Raw genomic sequence first — 16465 nt, forward strand, 5'->3', positions numbered from 1 at the left:
GAAAACTTATTTTAAGCTGCATTTTACTAGGATCGTCAAGCTTAGGTGTCTTAACCCTCCTGTTCTCATTTACAGCACCAAAAAATATTGTTGCCTTGTCTGAAAAAATCCCCAAATTTGACAAGAAATAAAAATCTAAAAATTGCAAATATTTTAAAAAATAAATGAATAAAAATCTTCCAAAAAATCCTAAACATATCTAAAGTGATTCTATATATATCAGTAAAACTTCTAATATCTTCTAATAATTTCGCTGGATTTTGGTTGATTTTTATGCGAATGTTCTTAAAGAAACATTTTAATTAACATTTCCCGAAAAATTTTTAAAATGTGGACGTTTCTCTGTAAAAGTATATCTATATTTTTCATATTTTTAAACTTTAAATGGGACAATTTGACCCGCAGGATGACATGAGGGTTAAAACAAGATTATTTCAAGATTGTTTGACCTAACAAGATATTTAAGATGCGTTGTCTTAAAACAAGTCCCTCCTTTTGCTGAAATGTCACTTGTTAAGTGAATTTATCTTTAATCAAGTGGGATGAGACATTTTGACTGAAAATAAGACAAATAGACTTTGTAAGACTTGAAGTTTTAGCAGTGTGCAGCGGAACCGTTTACCCTCAATCTTTACCGTTTGCATGGACAACGTATTCACGATCTTCTCAGGAAATCTACTTGCAAAAACAAAGCTCAAGTGAGTCTCAGCAAACCTGACATGTGTCTTGCTCAAGGCCACGTTGACAGAAGCAGCCGGGAATCAAACCGCTCCGTTAGCGAACACGCCGCTCTACCTGCTGAACTGCCGCCCCCCCGCTTTGCTCGATGCCTATAAATACTGATGTGATGATATCTGTGGAGCCGTCTTTGCAGCTCAGTCATTCATCCAAAAACTGACCCAGAATCGGAAAGTGAACTCATTCAGACTCCTGAATGTTTTATCAGGTTTCTAAAAAATGGCGCGTTAGCGGGAAAGAGTCTGTGACAGAATCCCAAATCTGCTGTTTGGATGTCTGCTTTTCAAACGAGTCAGCAGAGGGTTTCACCGGATTTACAAACGTTTAACACAGAATCCTCCGCCTGAACTCACAGAAATCAACCCGACTGCCTCGTGCTGAAGAGAACGTCTTCTTGTCTTTCACTTAATTGAACAACAGGATCGATGGTTTCTCCAAATTAAAAGACGGGTCGTGCACATTTCACGCAGGAGGCCTCAGCGGCAGTAGCTTCATTAATTATTGATTCCTTTGACATTTCGTTGTCGTCTCCCCTAAATGCTTCTCTGTTGCAGCTGCTCCAATATTTCTGCAGCGACGTTGTTGGGAACAGAGCAGTTGTAGATCAGGATGAAGCCACCAGAGCTGCATTTCTATTTTCAGCTGAAGTCCAAATATCCTCTGGAGTTTCCTCTGGAGAATCTTTTTCTTTTTTTCCAGTGTGTCAAATGGATAAATACAGCAAGTTTTGCCGCTTAACTGCAGTAATATTTGCTGTAGTGGCGGGAACTGATCCAATCATTTAATTAAATGAAACACAAGCCAACAGACTTTCAGCCTTAGAACAAACAGACGCCTCACCTCACTTTTTGTACAGCAGGAGTATCAGTGTTTTCTAAACGTTGAACTAAATGCAACAAGCAATGATAGAAATTACTATAGGCCTGCAAATCTGAGGTGTTATTATTATCCTTGGGAAGTTTTACTTCTTCAGATTCATTTAAAAAGTGGTTTCGCTCAAATTTCCCAAAGGTCCAGACAGAAAAATACAAAATAAAAATTAGAATCCAGCTTCTCCCTGATGCTGTCTTCTGTTTGGATGTTAAAATAAGACGCAAAGCGCCTTTCTAACCTTAGAAAAGTTCCACAAAGTGCTTTACGTCTGTCTTATTTACACATACAAATCAACTGAGGGTTTAGTGTCTTTCAATGAGCACTTCGCTGATGGAGAGGCTGGGGATTGAGCTACCAACCCTGCAAACAGTGAACAAAACACTCCAACACCTGAGCCATGGTGGCTCCAGCTGGATTTTTTAAAGACATCTTACTTTATTTCATTAAAACAATAGATGTAAATGGAGTTTAGTTTGGTACGACATTAAAAAATGACACATTATGAGCCAATTAAATGTGCATTATCATTGTATATTATTCTGTTCTTATGGGCCAGTGGGACTTTCTTCAACTTGTAGAAGACTCATTATTTATCATTTAATGGTGGTAGATCTGTGAGAGTATGTTTTTTGAGTTTGAAGGCCTACGACAGTGGACTTTAAGGCCTTGAGGCTGGACAGGCTTGGAACTGAACTCATCATTCCACACATATGGGCCAGTAGGGTCTACCTCCACCTTTTAGGAGGCTCAGTGGGCCATTATCAACCGTTTAGTGGTAGCAGAGTCACGAGTTTGCACTTAAAAGGAGGAGAAGTAGTTTTAAGGGCTAAATCAGCAGACTTTCCGGCAAAAGCCTTGAGAATGGAGCAGCAGGGATTGAACCATCGACCATGATATGTTACAGGATGACCCACTCCATCACCTCAGTCATAATGGCCCCAGTTGGTTTTTTTTTCAAAACATCTTGCTTTATTTCATCAAAAAAGTGGATGTAAATAGAGTTTAGTTTGTTACATTGTCAAAAATGACATTTAAAATTCAGCTTCATATCACTTTCTGTTGAACCCATTATGAGCCAATTAAATGTCCATTATCATTGTATATTATTCTGTTCTTAAGGGCCCGTGGGACTTTCTTCAACTTGTAGGAGGCTCAGTAGATCATTATCATTCATTTAATGGGCATAGATCTGTGAAGAAGAAAAAAGACTTGGGGTTTTAGTTTGAAGGCCTCAGACAGTGGACTTGATTGAAGCGTCAACTTTGCGTGACGTTACTGGATGACCCACTGCTGATGGCCCCAACTAAAATTATTAAAGACATCTGACTGAAATTTCACCAAAGTAGTAAATGCAAATGGAATTTAGTTTCAGGTACAACATTAAAACTGGTATTCAGCTGCAGCTTTGTAGTGCAAAGAGACAATTAAATGGTCATTATCACAGCGTGTCATTCATACCTATGGGCTTGTAGGCTCAGTAGACCATTAGCATCCATTTAATGGTAGCAGAGTCATGATTTTGCACTTCCAAAGAGCAGAAGGAATCTGCGTTTTGAGTTTGGAGGCACAAGTCAGTGGACTTTGAGCCACTTTGGACTTTGGGGCTGTAAGTATTGTTATTACGTTCTTCCTCCAGGACTTTCACTTCAAAGAAAAGTTTCAGCCCCAAAACTATTTGATTAGGTTTAGAAAAATATCGTGTTTGTGGTTCAAATACACCCTGTTGCTCTATTTTGTGTGTTTCTAGAGTGATGGCCTCCACCAGAGACTTTACAGGCGCTTATTCACTAAAAGACTGCAGGAAGTCACCGCCGTTATCGGGGTTTCTTTCTGTTTATCAGTGATGGATGGTGATAACGCACCTACTGAGCTGACTAGAAAGTGGAGGAGGTCATTACTGGCCCAGATGTGTGGGAACGATGTGTGATAACCGCAATTTGTTGAGCTGATAACATCTGAGCAAGTGTCCAGAGACAAAGCTACGGTTCTTCTAAAGAACACAGTCTTTATCTCTGCTGCTCTCACTGAGGAAGTCTTTATCTCTGCTGTCTGTCCGACCTCACTGGACAAGGACTCTCCCTCCTCACAAATCCCAATTTAACTCCTGTTGAAAGACGCTATAAATACACTTGCCTTGCCTTGACAATATGTGTCGGCTGAGCTCTTAAACAGTTATTCCAGAGGTTGGTTCAGAAAACCAAGGAAATGACGATTGATTTTAGGAAGTCCCGTTCAGTCATCGCTCCCCTGTCGATTAACGGTCAAACTGTGGAATCAGTTCAGCAGTTTAGATATCTTGGGACGATTATTGGCCTTCTTAATAATGAACGGTTTTTAACAAATTTATAAGGCACTCTGCTTTGTGGTCATTTTAACTTTCCTTGGGTTTTATTTTTATCTTTGTATCTTATTGCATTTTAATTGATTACTGTTATTTTTGTTGTTTCTGTTGTGTGTTTTATTGTTGTGTATCGCATTTTATTGTGTTTGTTTGTTGTTTTTGCTGCTGGCTGCACCAAAAATTGCCCCGTGGGGACAATAAAGATTTCTTGACTTGAGGAACCCCAACAGACTGAGCTGAAAGCAGAAAGAGGCAGCACCGATGTTAGAAGCTGCAAACTTTTCACCTGATCTGAGGAAAAAATTCTAATCAGCAAAGTCGTTCGTAAGAACAAAGGAGCATCTTTTGTGCTCACGTTTCATTTCATGTATATCGAAGCTTCTAAGTAGCTTCAACATCTGAGGATTTCTGCGTCACCTGAAATTTCAAATGCATGAAATTGAACGGGAGCCCTGGAGGCTAACATAACTCGTCATTTTGCACATCTGCATGCAGTCGTGGTTTGAGTTTGAGAGATGTGAGCCCAGCAGGAGTTCACCTTCACCTTCTTCACTGATGCTGTCAGCTCAGGAAAATAACACGCTCACAGCGACGCTCTTTTACAGACACAAACGAGGTATTTGCCGACAGATATGCAAACACACACTTCAGATATCGCTGCATTAGCTGCAACAACACACGCTAATGAATTCAGCATTTGATCATGGGAGCTGTTGCCTATCTGCTCCTTCCTCGTGGCGGAAAAGGCCCTTTTTTCTCTGCTGCTTTCTGCAGTAATGTGATTTTACGGGAGACGGTTATCAGCCCTCAACCTGCAGAAGCACGGGACGGAGCTTTATCTGGGCTGCACTCCTGTTCAACACAAGAGCACACGGCAACAGTCAACATGGCTGCAGGCTGGAGGAGACAAACCGCCTCGCCACGATAAGGCGCTGATCATAGCCGGCTGCTGCTAATCACTTTTGATTGGATGCATTTATTTAGACGCCTCTGGGTGCAGCGAGAGACGTGAAAAATATTTAAACAGACGAGCGAAAAAGTGCAAAATGCTCTGATGTTTTATTTTTTTCTGATAAAGATGCAGCATTTAATTAATGAAGATGTTTTCCCCAGTTTTCTGTCATTTCTGTTTATTAATCACCCTAAGAAGATGTTAAATTAACATTTCAAACTGCAAACTTTTTCTCTCCACTTCAGTGTTTGAGCCGTTTGCAGTAAAGCACGATGAAATGGACAGAACTTGGCAGAGCTTTTTTTTTTTTTTTGCTTTAAAATTTTAGATCCTCATCAATCATCAGGGAGGCACCTCATCTTTCCCAAGTCCATTCTGCAGCAGGAAAACACGTACACGAAAATAAGGACCTCCAGCCCAGAGGAGAGCAAGCAGCATATGGTATTATATACGAGGACATAAAAAGACAGATTCAGTAATAAAAATGGAAGAGAGAACCGTGATAAACTATACGTAGCATTTACAGTATACAGCTGAAGTGAGTACATTCAAAATTGCATCACCTCTTGAGAATTGCAGCATTTCTTTCGAAGTTTTTTCTTTTATGAACGATCAAAAACAGATTCTTATTAGGAACTCGATGCAACTAAAGCAGCTGCATTAACGTGGTTATAAATGACCGGCGAACACCTGAACTTAGATATTTCTACCAAAATACTGTCTGAAAAGAGGATTCCCAGTCTGCAGAAGAGGAATATTCCATCATGATAGCGATCTGAAGCTCACAGGAAAAACCTGCAAACTGTGACCCACTAAGTAAATTAGTTGAATTCTGTTCCTGCTGTGGAGCCGTGCACGTTTCATACACTAAATCTCAACTGCTGGTTTTTAATTTCACATCCGACCAAATGCCCTTTTGTTCAGCTTAGAAGTAATGCAATTACTGTGCGCTGTCTTTTTGAATCTCTTGGCATTTAGGTGACGTTCCACTGGGGTGCAGTCGCTTCCGTCGCATATTTTAGAGCAGAACACGGCGTTCAAAGCAACATGCATAGTATTGTACGTTAGCGCTGCTTCACGGGAAACGTAAAGACACGTTTACATGTCACAGCAGATCTTCAACAAGGACCTGTCTGCTGGAGTATTGAGCCTTCTCTCCTAATTAAAACCCATCAGGCCATGCTGACCCCACCGGCAGGACGCCAGCAGAAGGGAGGTCACACGGTGTAATGAATACGACCGTTTGAAAAAAGGAAAAGGTCCTCGCTGTGCTTCAGGCTCACCAGCAGCTGCCTTTGTGGTTCTAACGGCAGCTCCAGTAACACTGTGACATAGTGGATGGAAACTAGCAGTCTGTTTGTGGGACAATGCCACTTAATAAGCATAAGTTCATGCAGTTTCTGCCGCCTTGAGGCTGCTTTCTCTGTGAACTTCTGTGTGATTTTCTAATTACTTTGAACTGTAGTCCTGTGCAGCTTATTGCACTGGAAAAATGCCCCTCTCAAAACCAGAAAAAAATACTCATTTCAAGGAACTTTTACCTTGAAATTAGTGGAAAAATCTGCCAAAAGAACAAGTGAAAACTGGCTTGGTAAGATTTCTTGAAATACGATGTGATATTTAGAATATTGAGATCTCAAAATTAGCTGGAAAACTAATTTTAAGCTCTATGTTACCAGGATTCTCAAGCTTGGGTGTCTTACAATAAGCCAGACATGCTAAAAAAAAAAAAGTAGTTTTTCACTCAAGAATAGATTTTTGCTTTCATGTAACCTCCTAATTTGAGGTGTCTTAACCTTCCTGTTGTCCTCATTTACAGGCACCAAAAAATATTGTTTCCTTGTCTGAAAAAAATCCAAAAAGTCTGCAAAAAAATTCCCCAAATTTCTGAAAAATTTTAAAACCTTCAGGAAGAAAATTCCAATAATTCCTTAAAAATTTCCGTTAAAAAAATTACTGAAAAAAATCCCCCAAATTTGGCAAGAAAATGCTTGTAAATATTTTTTTAAATTAGTAAAAATCTTTCAAAAAAAAATCCTAAAAATATCTAAAGTGATTTCATATATATCAGTAAAACTGAATCCAGAGAATTTCACTGGATTTTGGTTGATTTTTTTTTATGTGAATGTTCTTAAAGAAGCATTTTTAACATTTCATTTTTTCCGCCATAAAATGTTCAAAGATTTCCCACAAATTTTGAAAATGTGGACATCAGAAGTTTCACTGTGAAAATGTTTTGGTTTTTTTTCAATTTTGGTCAATTTTGATCCGCAGGACAACACGAGGGTTCTTGTAAAATTCAACTCAAAACAAGATAATTTCAAGATTGTTTGACTTCACAAGATATTTAAACGAGTCCCTCCATCTTGCTGAAATGTCTCGTTAAGTGAATTTATCTTAAATCAAGTCGGATGAGACATTTTGACTAAAAATTAGACAAATATACTTGCTAAGATTTGAGTTTTTGCGGTGTGTGTTAATGAAGTCGTTGCTGGTTGATAAACAGACAGTAACACAATGAAGCTGGAAACTTCCCACTCGTCTGCTCAGTCAGCACAAAAGCAACGCGAGTGACGCCTATAAAAAATAAAATCACGTCATCCACGGCTGGAGGAGGAGGAAGCAGCCCGTCACCATCAGCTGGTGGCTGTCGCTACGGTGACCGAGGCTGCTTTGCTCTGTCCGTTCGGTTGTGTGTTTCTATTTTTGAGCGCTCGCTGCGAGGCACAAGGGCAGATTTTAATTGTATCCTAAGGTCGATTAACTTTACAGCATCAGAAAAACGTCAGACGCTCAGGACATGACATGAGCTCGCGTGCAAACAGCAGGAATGAAATGTTGCTTCATGTTGTGTTTGCGTTGAGAGGCAGCGGTGGAGTCGGAGGAAATGTTGTTCTGAGGCCACGTCACCATCCGTTATTCATGTTTCCCTGATTACGTGATCTCATTGTTGAGGAACAACTCGGCAGCTAAGTTTAACCCTCCTGCGTTCTGCGGGTCAAATTGACCCGTTTTAACATCTGAAAATGTGGAGAAAAAAATAAAAAATCACAATGAAACTTCTGATGTCGACATTTTCAAGATTTTTGGGAAATTTTCCAACATTTTTGGGTGTAAAAAAAAAAAAAAAGTTAAAAAAAAATGTTTCTTTAACCATCCTGTTGTCCTCATTTACGGGCACCCAAATAAATAGTTCCCTCGTCTGAAAAAGTCCAGAAACTCAAGCAAAATATTCCCCAAATTTATAAAAATTTGTAAAATCTTCAGGAAGAAAATTCCATAAATTCCTAAGAAAAAAATGATCTCAAAAATTTTAGTAAAAAAAAAATCCCCAAATTTGGCAAGAAATTTTAAAAAAAACTAAATATTTTTCAAAAAATGAATAAAAATCTTACAAAAAAAATCCCCAAAATATCTAAAATGATTGCATATATATCAGTAAAAGTTCTAATATTTTCTTTAAGAACATTCACATAAAATTCAACGAAATTCACTGGATTTTGGTCGATTTTTTTTTTTTTGAATGTTCTTAAAGAAACATTTTTTTTAATTTCTTTTTTTTTTTTGCACCAAAAAATGTTGAAAATGTAGAATTTTTCACTGTGAAAATATATATTTTCGCTGGATTTTGGTTGATTTTTTTTTGTGAATGTTCTTAAAGAAAATATTAAAAGTTTTACTGATATATATGAAATCATTTTAGAGATTTTTGGGATTTTTTTTGGGAGAGTTTTACTTATTTTTTTGAAAATATTTACAAGAATTCTTTTGCAAAATTATTAAAACATTTTTTAAAAATAAAATTATTAAGGAAAACTTTTAAGGAATAATTGGAATTTTTCTGAAGGTTTTGCAAATTTTCAGAAATTTGGGGAGTTTCTTTGCTGAATTTTTGGATTTTTTTCAGACAAGGAAACAGTATTTTGGTGCCCGTAAATGAGGTCAACAGGAGGGTTAATGCCCTTTCTCAAACTCAGCAGGAGCACAAATTTACATCAGGCTTTTCCCTCCATGTTTGCCTTTATGTTAAGTTCTATCTTCCATCTTTCTTCTCAGTTTGGGATCTTTTTTCTACAGAGCACAGCAGGAGAAACGTTGGAAAAGCCCTATGAACACGTCAGCAGTTCACTTTGTCCTCACTTTATTCTGTTTTTTTTTTCCTCCGACAGGAGCATCCGCTGCCTGAGAAACATCATCCACTGGAACCTCATCACCGCCTTCATCCTGAGAAACGCCACCTGGTTCATCGTCCAAATGACCATGAGCCCCGAAGTGCACGAAAGTAACGTGGTAGGTCTCACTTTATCGGTTAATCTTTGCAATAGAAGCTTCTAAACTTTTAATTTGCACAATATTTATGGTATTTCTCAACTGCATTAACTCTCTGAACCTGTAGGAGTGTTGTCTTGTAAATGTTGGTATTGTTCTCGTTGCTAAGCGTTAGCTTAGCTTACCATAAACCATTTTTTGTAAACATGTCAACCTATTTTTATGACAGCCAATCTTGGTAAATTTGATTTCAAATTACGTACAACAACTCTAAAAATGATTCTGAATAAAGTGAGCAGAAAATTTAGCTAAAATGTTCATTTCACATGTATTAGCCAGTTAGCCAACATTAGCATAAAGAGCTGAGTTAAACAGCTAGATTGGTTTAGTCCAAAAAATGACAAAAATAAGACAAAGAACACAAGCGAGACAAAAAGGAAAGACAAAAATGAGAAATAAAACGAAAAAAATGAGAAACAAAATGACAAAAACATGAGACAAATGACAAAATCTGACCAAAAAAACAGGACAAAATATTAAAAAAATGAGACACAAAATGACAAAAGAACAATGATCAAAACTTACTTAATGATCAAAACAACAAAGGTCAGACAAAAAAAATCACAAAAACAACAAAATATCACAAAAAATGAGGCACAGAGCGACAAAGAAATCAACAAATGACCCAAGCAAGACAAAAATGAGAAACAAAACGACAAAAATGAGAAACAAAACGACAAAAACATGAGACAAATGACAAAATCTGACCAAAAAACAGGACAAAAAACAACAAAAACAAGACAAAATATTTAAAAAATGAGACACAAAATGACAAAAGAACAATGATCAAAGCTTACTTAATGATCAAAACAACAAAGGTCAGACAAAAAATCACAAAAACAACAAAATATCACAAAAAATGAGGCACAGAGCGACAAAGAAATCAACAAATGACCCAAGCAAGACAAAAATGAGAAAACATGAGACAAATGACAAAATCTGACACAAAACAGGACAAAAAACTACAAAAATAAGACAAAATATTACAAAAATGAGACACAAAATGGCAAAAGAACAATGAGCAATCTAGTATTTTACTTTATGATCAAAACGACAAAGATCAGGCAAAACAGACCCTCTGGAGGTCCACTTTTGGCCCACGGTCCTCATGTTTGACATCCCTGCCATAAACCATCAGAATACTTTGAAACTAATCATAGATTCTCCATGTCTTTAAATTACTGGCTTTAGTTTGTCATCCTTTGAAGTTATGGGGAAAAAACATTGAAAGAAAGCTTGTAAATGTGGTGATTTCTGCATTAAAATTTCTTTTTTTCCAGTTTCCAATCCTCAAATGTCGCACAAAGCTTTAATTAATCTTAAATCTAAGAACAAACTCCTGCCCAGGTGTTGATAGCACAGCTTTAAAAGCCGCTTCTGATGTTTGTTTTGCAGATTTGGTGTCGCCTCGTCACCGCCTCCTTCAACTATTTCCACTCCACCAACTTCTTCTGGATGTTCGGAGAAGGCTGCTACCTCCACACCGCCATCGTCCTCACCTACTCCACCGACAAGCTCCGAAAGTGGATGTTCATCTGCATCGGCTGGTGTACGTAGGCCCTGGTGTTCCTCAGCGTGCATGATTAACACAATAACAGTCAGAAAAACACCTGAAGAACCAGACGAGAACATTGGCATTGACCAAGATCTAAGTGCTCGTTAGCTTAGCTTAGCTTAGCATAAACCCTTTCTCAAAATGTCAGACTGTTTGTTTAACAACCGGGCTGAGTAAATTCAGTTTCATCTTAATTTGAAAAACCCTCAATCAGTTCTGAATGAAGTGAATTGAAGGTCAGATTTAGCTAAAATGTTAATTTGACGTGTCCGATTGTGACGCAGAAGCCCAAAGACGGTTAGCAACCGTTAGCATAAAGAGTTGAAGGTAAATAGCTGGAGTGTAAAAATCTGCACACTAGCGCCTCTTATTCTCACGTTGTCTCGCTGTTTTTAACCCTCTGAATCCCGAAACCAATCAGCAGGTCTGAAAGGCATGTTGATTTGAAAAAATATGCACAATTACACCATTTAAATAGATAATATAATGTGTAAAAATACAGAAAAATAGAGAATTTTCAGCTTTCTTAACAGAAAGTGAAGTACTTTTGTGAAAGAATCGTTGCATCTTCAACTTTTAGAATTTAGATCAATGAGGAAAATGAACCACATCTTAGCTGAAAATTGAAACAAAGTCACCTTATTTGATTGTCTTTTTTTGAAAAGCCGTTCTCATCGGATCCTGTACAACAGCAAGTCACAAATTAAAGCGTTTATGAGGGTCTGAAACTTTAAAAACAACAAAAAAAACATCAAAATTTCTCACAAAGTTCACTACTCTCAAAGAATCGATGGATTTTTTTTCAACTTTCGGATGATTCTTGAATGGATCCAATCTAAAATTAACCACATCTGAGATTAAAACTGTGACATATCATTAAATATTTTGAAATGTTTCATCTAAAAATGTCAGAAAATAGCTTATATGATTGATGGCATCATAACTGCACAGAAGACATTTCTAAATTCTCTCTGCTTCCAGTCTTGGTTGTGCTTTTTCCAAAGAGATGCATGAAGTTTAAAATTCAATTATTCTTTGAGATGATGAGTTCACTCTCTGTTTTGTAGTCTCTTGCTCTGATAAACCTCCTTGTTAAACTGTACTGCATATTGTCTGTGTTTTAAATGTTTTTTCCGAGTATTTCGCTCTCATAGTTCCACTCAGTTTGAATTCCTTTAATCCCAGAAGAGAAGCTGGAAGGTCAGGCAGAGTTTTGTCCAACAATAGCTGGGAGTTGACTGGATGGAGACGGCAGGATGTGGAGTGGCAGCTGGGAGACGTGTTGGTGTGGAGTTCACTAACTCCCTGTTTCACTCTGTCAGACTCAACTATGTGCTGCTGAGATTAGGAGCATTGTGCCGGCTGGATTACATTTCCCCGAGGGCCGGCGTGAAGCGACTGCATGAAGCGTAGATGGCAGCGCATCTCAAAGAAAAATAAATAAGATCGCATTCTCTGTGCTCCGCTTAGCTTCCGCTCTTCAAATGTCAAGATGGAGCCGGCGAGGTGTGGCCGAGACGTGAAAACAACAAGAAATATGACGTTTCTGAACTAATCCGGGGGCGCAGGATTAGATTGTCTTCAAGTTTAGCATCAACGCGGTGACGGCAAATCGCTAATGAAGGGGAAAGTTTCCAGAGGTGTGAGATTCTGGACGACAAAGAGATTTAAAATGAGCACAAAGAAACAAAACTTGGCCACCAACAGTTGTAAAAACAGCCACAAAGAGATGCAAAATGACCAAAAAGAAACCGGTAAACCAGAAAATGACTCAAAGCAGCTGCTTCAAAGATGCAAAACTGTGACATAAAAGTGATAAATTACCACAAAGAAACACAAAATCGCCACAAAAAAAAACTACAGAATGACCCCAAACACTCGTAAGACAACAACAAAAAGATGTAAAATGACTGAAAAGAAACAAAGATAGACCTAAAACTGATGTAAAACGACTACAGAGATGCAAAATGACCACAAAAAACAAAAATTGATCTGAAACTGGTGCAAAAACGACTTCAAAGATGCAAAATGATCAAAAAGAAACACCAAATGACCACAATCTGATGCAAAAATGACTAAAAAGAGCTTCAAAAATATCACTAAGAGACTAAACTTGACCACAAACGGATGCAAAACAACTACATAACACAGCAAAATGACGACGAAAAATACAGAATGACCACAAACACTTGCAGAACAGCAACAGAGATGGAAAAGAAACAAAAATAGACCTCAAACTGATGCAAAACGACTACAAAGAGATGCAAAATGACCACAAAAAAAACAAAAATGGATCTGAAACTGCCGCAAAAGCGACTTCAAAGATGCAAAGTGATCGAAAAGAAACAAAAATAGACTTCAAACTGATGCAAAACAACTTCAAAGATGCAAAATGATAAAAAAATAGACCTCAAACTGATGCAAAACGACTACAAAGAGATGCAAAGTGACCCCAAAGAAACAAAAATAGACCGCAAACTGATGCAAAACGACTACAAAGAGATGCAAAGTGACCCCAAAGAAACAAAAATAGACCTCAAACCGATGCAAAACGACTACAAAGAGATGCAAAGTGACCCCAAAGAAACAAAAATAGACCTCAAACCGATGCAAAACGACTACAAAGAGATGCAAAGTGACCCCAAAGAAACAAAAATAGACCGCAAACTGATGCAAAACGACTTCAAAGATGCAAAATGACAAAAAACAAAACAAAAATAGACCTCAAACTGATGCAAAATGACTTCAAAGATGCAAAATGATTAAAAAAACAAAAGTAGACCTCAAACTGATGCAAAACAACGACAAAGATGCAAAATGATAAAAAAACAAAAACAAAAATAGACCTCAAACTGATGCAAAACAACTACAAAGATGCAAAGTGACCGAAAAGAAACAAAGATTGACCACAAACCGATGCAAAATGACTAATAAAAGCTTCAAAATTAGCACAAAGAAGCAAAACTTGACCACAAACACATGTAAAAACAACCACGAAAAGATGCGTGAAGCGGAGATGGCAGCGCATCTCAAAGAAAAAAAGACGGCATTCTCTGTGCTCCGCTTAGCTTCCACTCTTCAGATGATGTTTCTGAACTAATCCGGGGTTCTCCTCAAGTTTAGCATCAAGCGATGACGGCAAATCGCTAACGAAGGGGAAAGTTTCCAGAGATGTGAGATTGTGGCTCTCTGATGCTGCTGTTGGTATCGTTGAGATGTGAGTAATGGCTGTTTGTCTGCTTTATTGAACTTCTACAAGTCGGTAAATCTGCGGATCGCTCTGCATTACCGTCAGCCGGGGTCCAGCCTTTCATTCGTTCACAAAGCGGCATTCTGACGGTGACACGTCTTGGCTTGCATCTGTGGATCACGGCACACGAGCAGCGATTGCTTCTGACAGCGCTTGGCAGGAAAAAATAAAAACACACACAGGGATTTCATACTCCAGCATGAAATCCCCGCGGTGATATTTAGTGATTTGAATAGCAGAGAAAGATGAAAGAAAGAAAGAAAGAATCCGTCACTTTGTCTGTTTTCTTTCTGTGCCTCACAGGTATACCGTTCCCCATAATCGTGGCGTGGGCCATCGGAAAGCTGTACTACGACAACGAGAAGTAAGACCTGTGTTACTGTACAGATATTCAGGACAAACTGTGTTACGTAAAGGCAAACTCCTTCTAGTTCAGGTTCTACCAATATCACTGGAAAAATGCCCCTCTCAAAACAAGAAAAGAAAAAGTTATTTTAAGGAACTTTTACCTTGAAATAAGTGAAAAAAATCTGCCAATAGAACAAGTGAAAACTGGCTTGGTAAGATTTCTTGAAATAAGATACGATATTTAGATCTTAAAATTAGCCGGAAAAACTTATTTTAAGCTGTATTTTACCAGGATTGTCAAGCTTAGGTGTCTTAAAATAGTAAAAAAAAAAACCTAAAAAAAAAGTAAAATAGTTTATCTCTCAAAAATAGATTTTTGCTTTCATGTAACCTCCTGATTTGAGATGTATTAAACTTATTTTGAGTTTTCTTGTAAAATACAACTAAAAGCAAGATCATTTCAAGACTGTTTGACTTAACAAGATATTTAAGATGCGTTGTTTTAACCCTCCTGTTGGCACCAAAAACAACTGTTTCCTTGTCTGAAGAAAAATCAGCAAAAAAATTCCCCAAATTTCCGAAAATTTGCGAAACCTTCAGGAAGAAAATTCCAATTATTCCGTAAAAATTTCCCTTAAAAATTTTATTTAAAAAAAATCCCCCAAATTTGGCAAGAAAATTCTTGTAAATATTTTTTAAAATGAGTAAAATTCTTCCAAAAAAATCCTAAAAAATATCTAAAGTGATTACATGTATATCAGTAAAACTGCTAATATTTTCTTTAAGAACATTTTTAACATTTCTATCCATTTATCTATCAACATCATTTCCCAAAAATGTTGAAAATGTGGAGATAAGAAGTTTCACTGTGAAAACATACATTTTTTTTCCCCCACATTTTCAAACTTTAAAACGAGTCTATTTGACCTGCAGGACGACACGAGGGTTAAAACAAGTCCCTCCATCTGCTGAAATGTCTAAAAATAAGACAAATAGACTTGGTAAGATTTGAGTGTTTGCAGTGTATCTTCAGTGACCAGTGAAATCACAGCATAACAACCTATAAATAACCACAGCTCCTCATGTTTCCTTTGTTTTAGCGGAAAAAGGTACATTCTGAAAATTATCTTTTTACAAAACATCATGAACAACCTGGAATTTATGAAGAAAAATAAGGTAAATCTCAGCAACATTCAGCCTCAGTTTATCATTTCCACATTACAACTTCCAGATCTACAAAGGAACACATTTCGTCACCTGGAACTGAACGGTATAGCATTTTACTTTAGAAAAGACAAAAAACAAAAAACAAAAACAAGACAAAATACTGGAACAATGCGAGAAACAAAACAGCAAAAAAAATGAGACAAACGACAAGAAACAAAGCAAAAAAAAGACAAAAAATGAGACAAAAAAGTCACAAAGTGACAAAAAAAATGGACAAACAAGACAAAAGAAAAAAACAAAACCGTGAAACAAAATGATGCTTAAAACAATGAATAAAGCAAAACACAAAATGACAAAAACGATACAAAAAACACAAGCGGGACAAAAAGAAAGAGAACACAACAAAAACGAGACACAAACCATAAAAATCAGACAAAAAAGACAAAACATTACAAAAATGAAACACAAAAGAACAATCTAGTATTTTACTTTATGATCAAAACAACTTGTCATGGTCTAGAAAGGGTTTTAAATTTATAGTTTTACTAATTTACAATCTGCAGTTAATGTCTTCTCTGTAATTTTTACACTTTGAGGACCGGATTGGACCCTCTGGAGGACCACTTTTGGCCCACGGGCCTCATGTTGGACAGCCCTGCATTAAGGAGATGAATGTCTATTAATAACCCACTCTAATCACATTTGCATCGTACAGTAATCTTAATTAAACCTTCGCCCTGCTGCTCTCTGATTGGAAGCTCCTGCATTCTTATTGAAAAGATGAAAAGTGATTCAGCTCTGCAGGAATAAATGGCAAAGTTTGTCTTTTTTCCAGTTGCTCACAGAAAGCGGAGCGTCGAGAGCCTTGCGTCTTATTCCTCTGTGCCGAACAGCTCCGCCGTGGAGAAACTA

General features: G+C 37.4%; 1 protein-coding gene across 1 annotated transcript in view; it reads left to right on the top strand.

Moving 5' to 3' along the window:
* The window catches only part of LOC110961312 (corticotropin-releasing factor receptor 1-like), a 110295-nt gene that overhangs the window by 62797 nt on the left and 31033 nt on the right, over positions 1–16465 (top strand). Inside the window, exons 7-9 of the mRNA XM_022208882.2 lie at positions 9074–9194; positions 10629–10782; positions 14342–14402. Coding sequence (XP_022064574.1) covers positions 9074–9194; positions 10629–10782; positions 14342–14402 — 336 coding nt within the window. The remainder of the gene's footprint in view (positions 1–9073; positions 9195–10628; positions 10783–14341; positions 14403–16465) is intronic.

This window comes from Acanthochromis polyacanthus, chromosome 19 (genome assembly GCF_021347895.1).
Source record: "Acanthochromis polyacanthus isolate Apoly-LR-REF ecotype Palm Island chromosome 19, KAUST_Apoly_ChrSc, whole genome shotgun sequence".
Classification (NCBI taxonomy): Eukaryota; Metazoa; Chordata; class Actinopteri; family Pomacentridae; genus Acanthochromis; species Acanthochromis polyacanthus.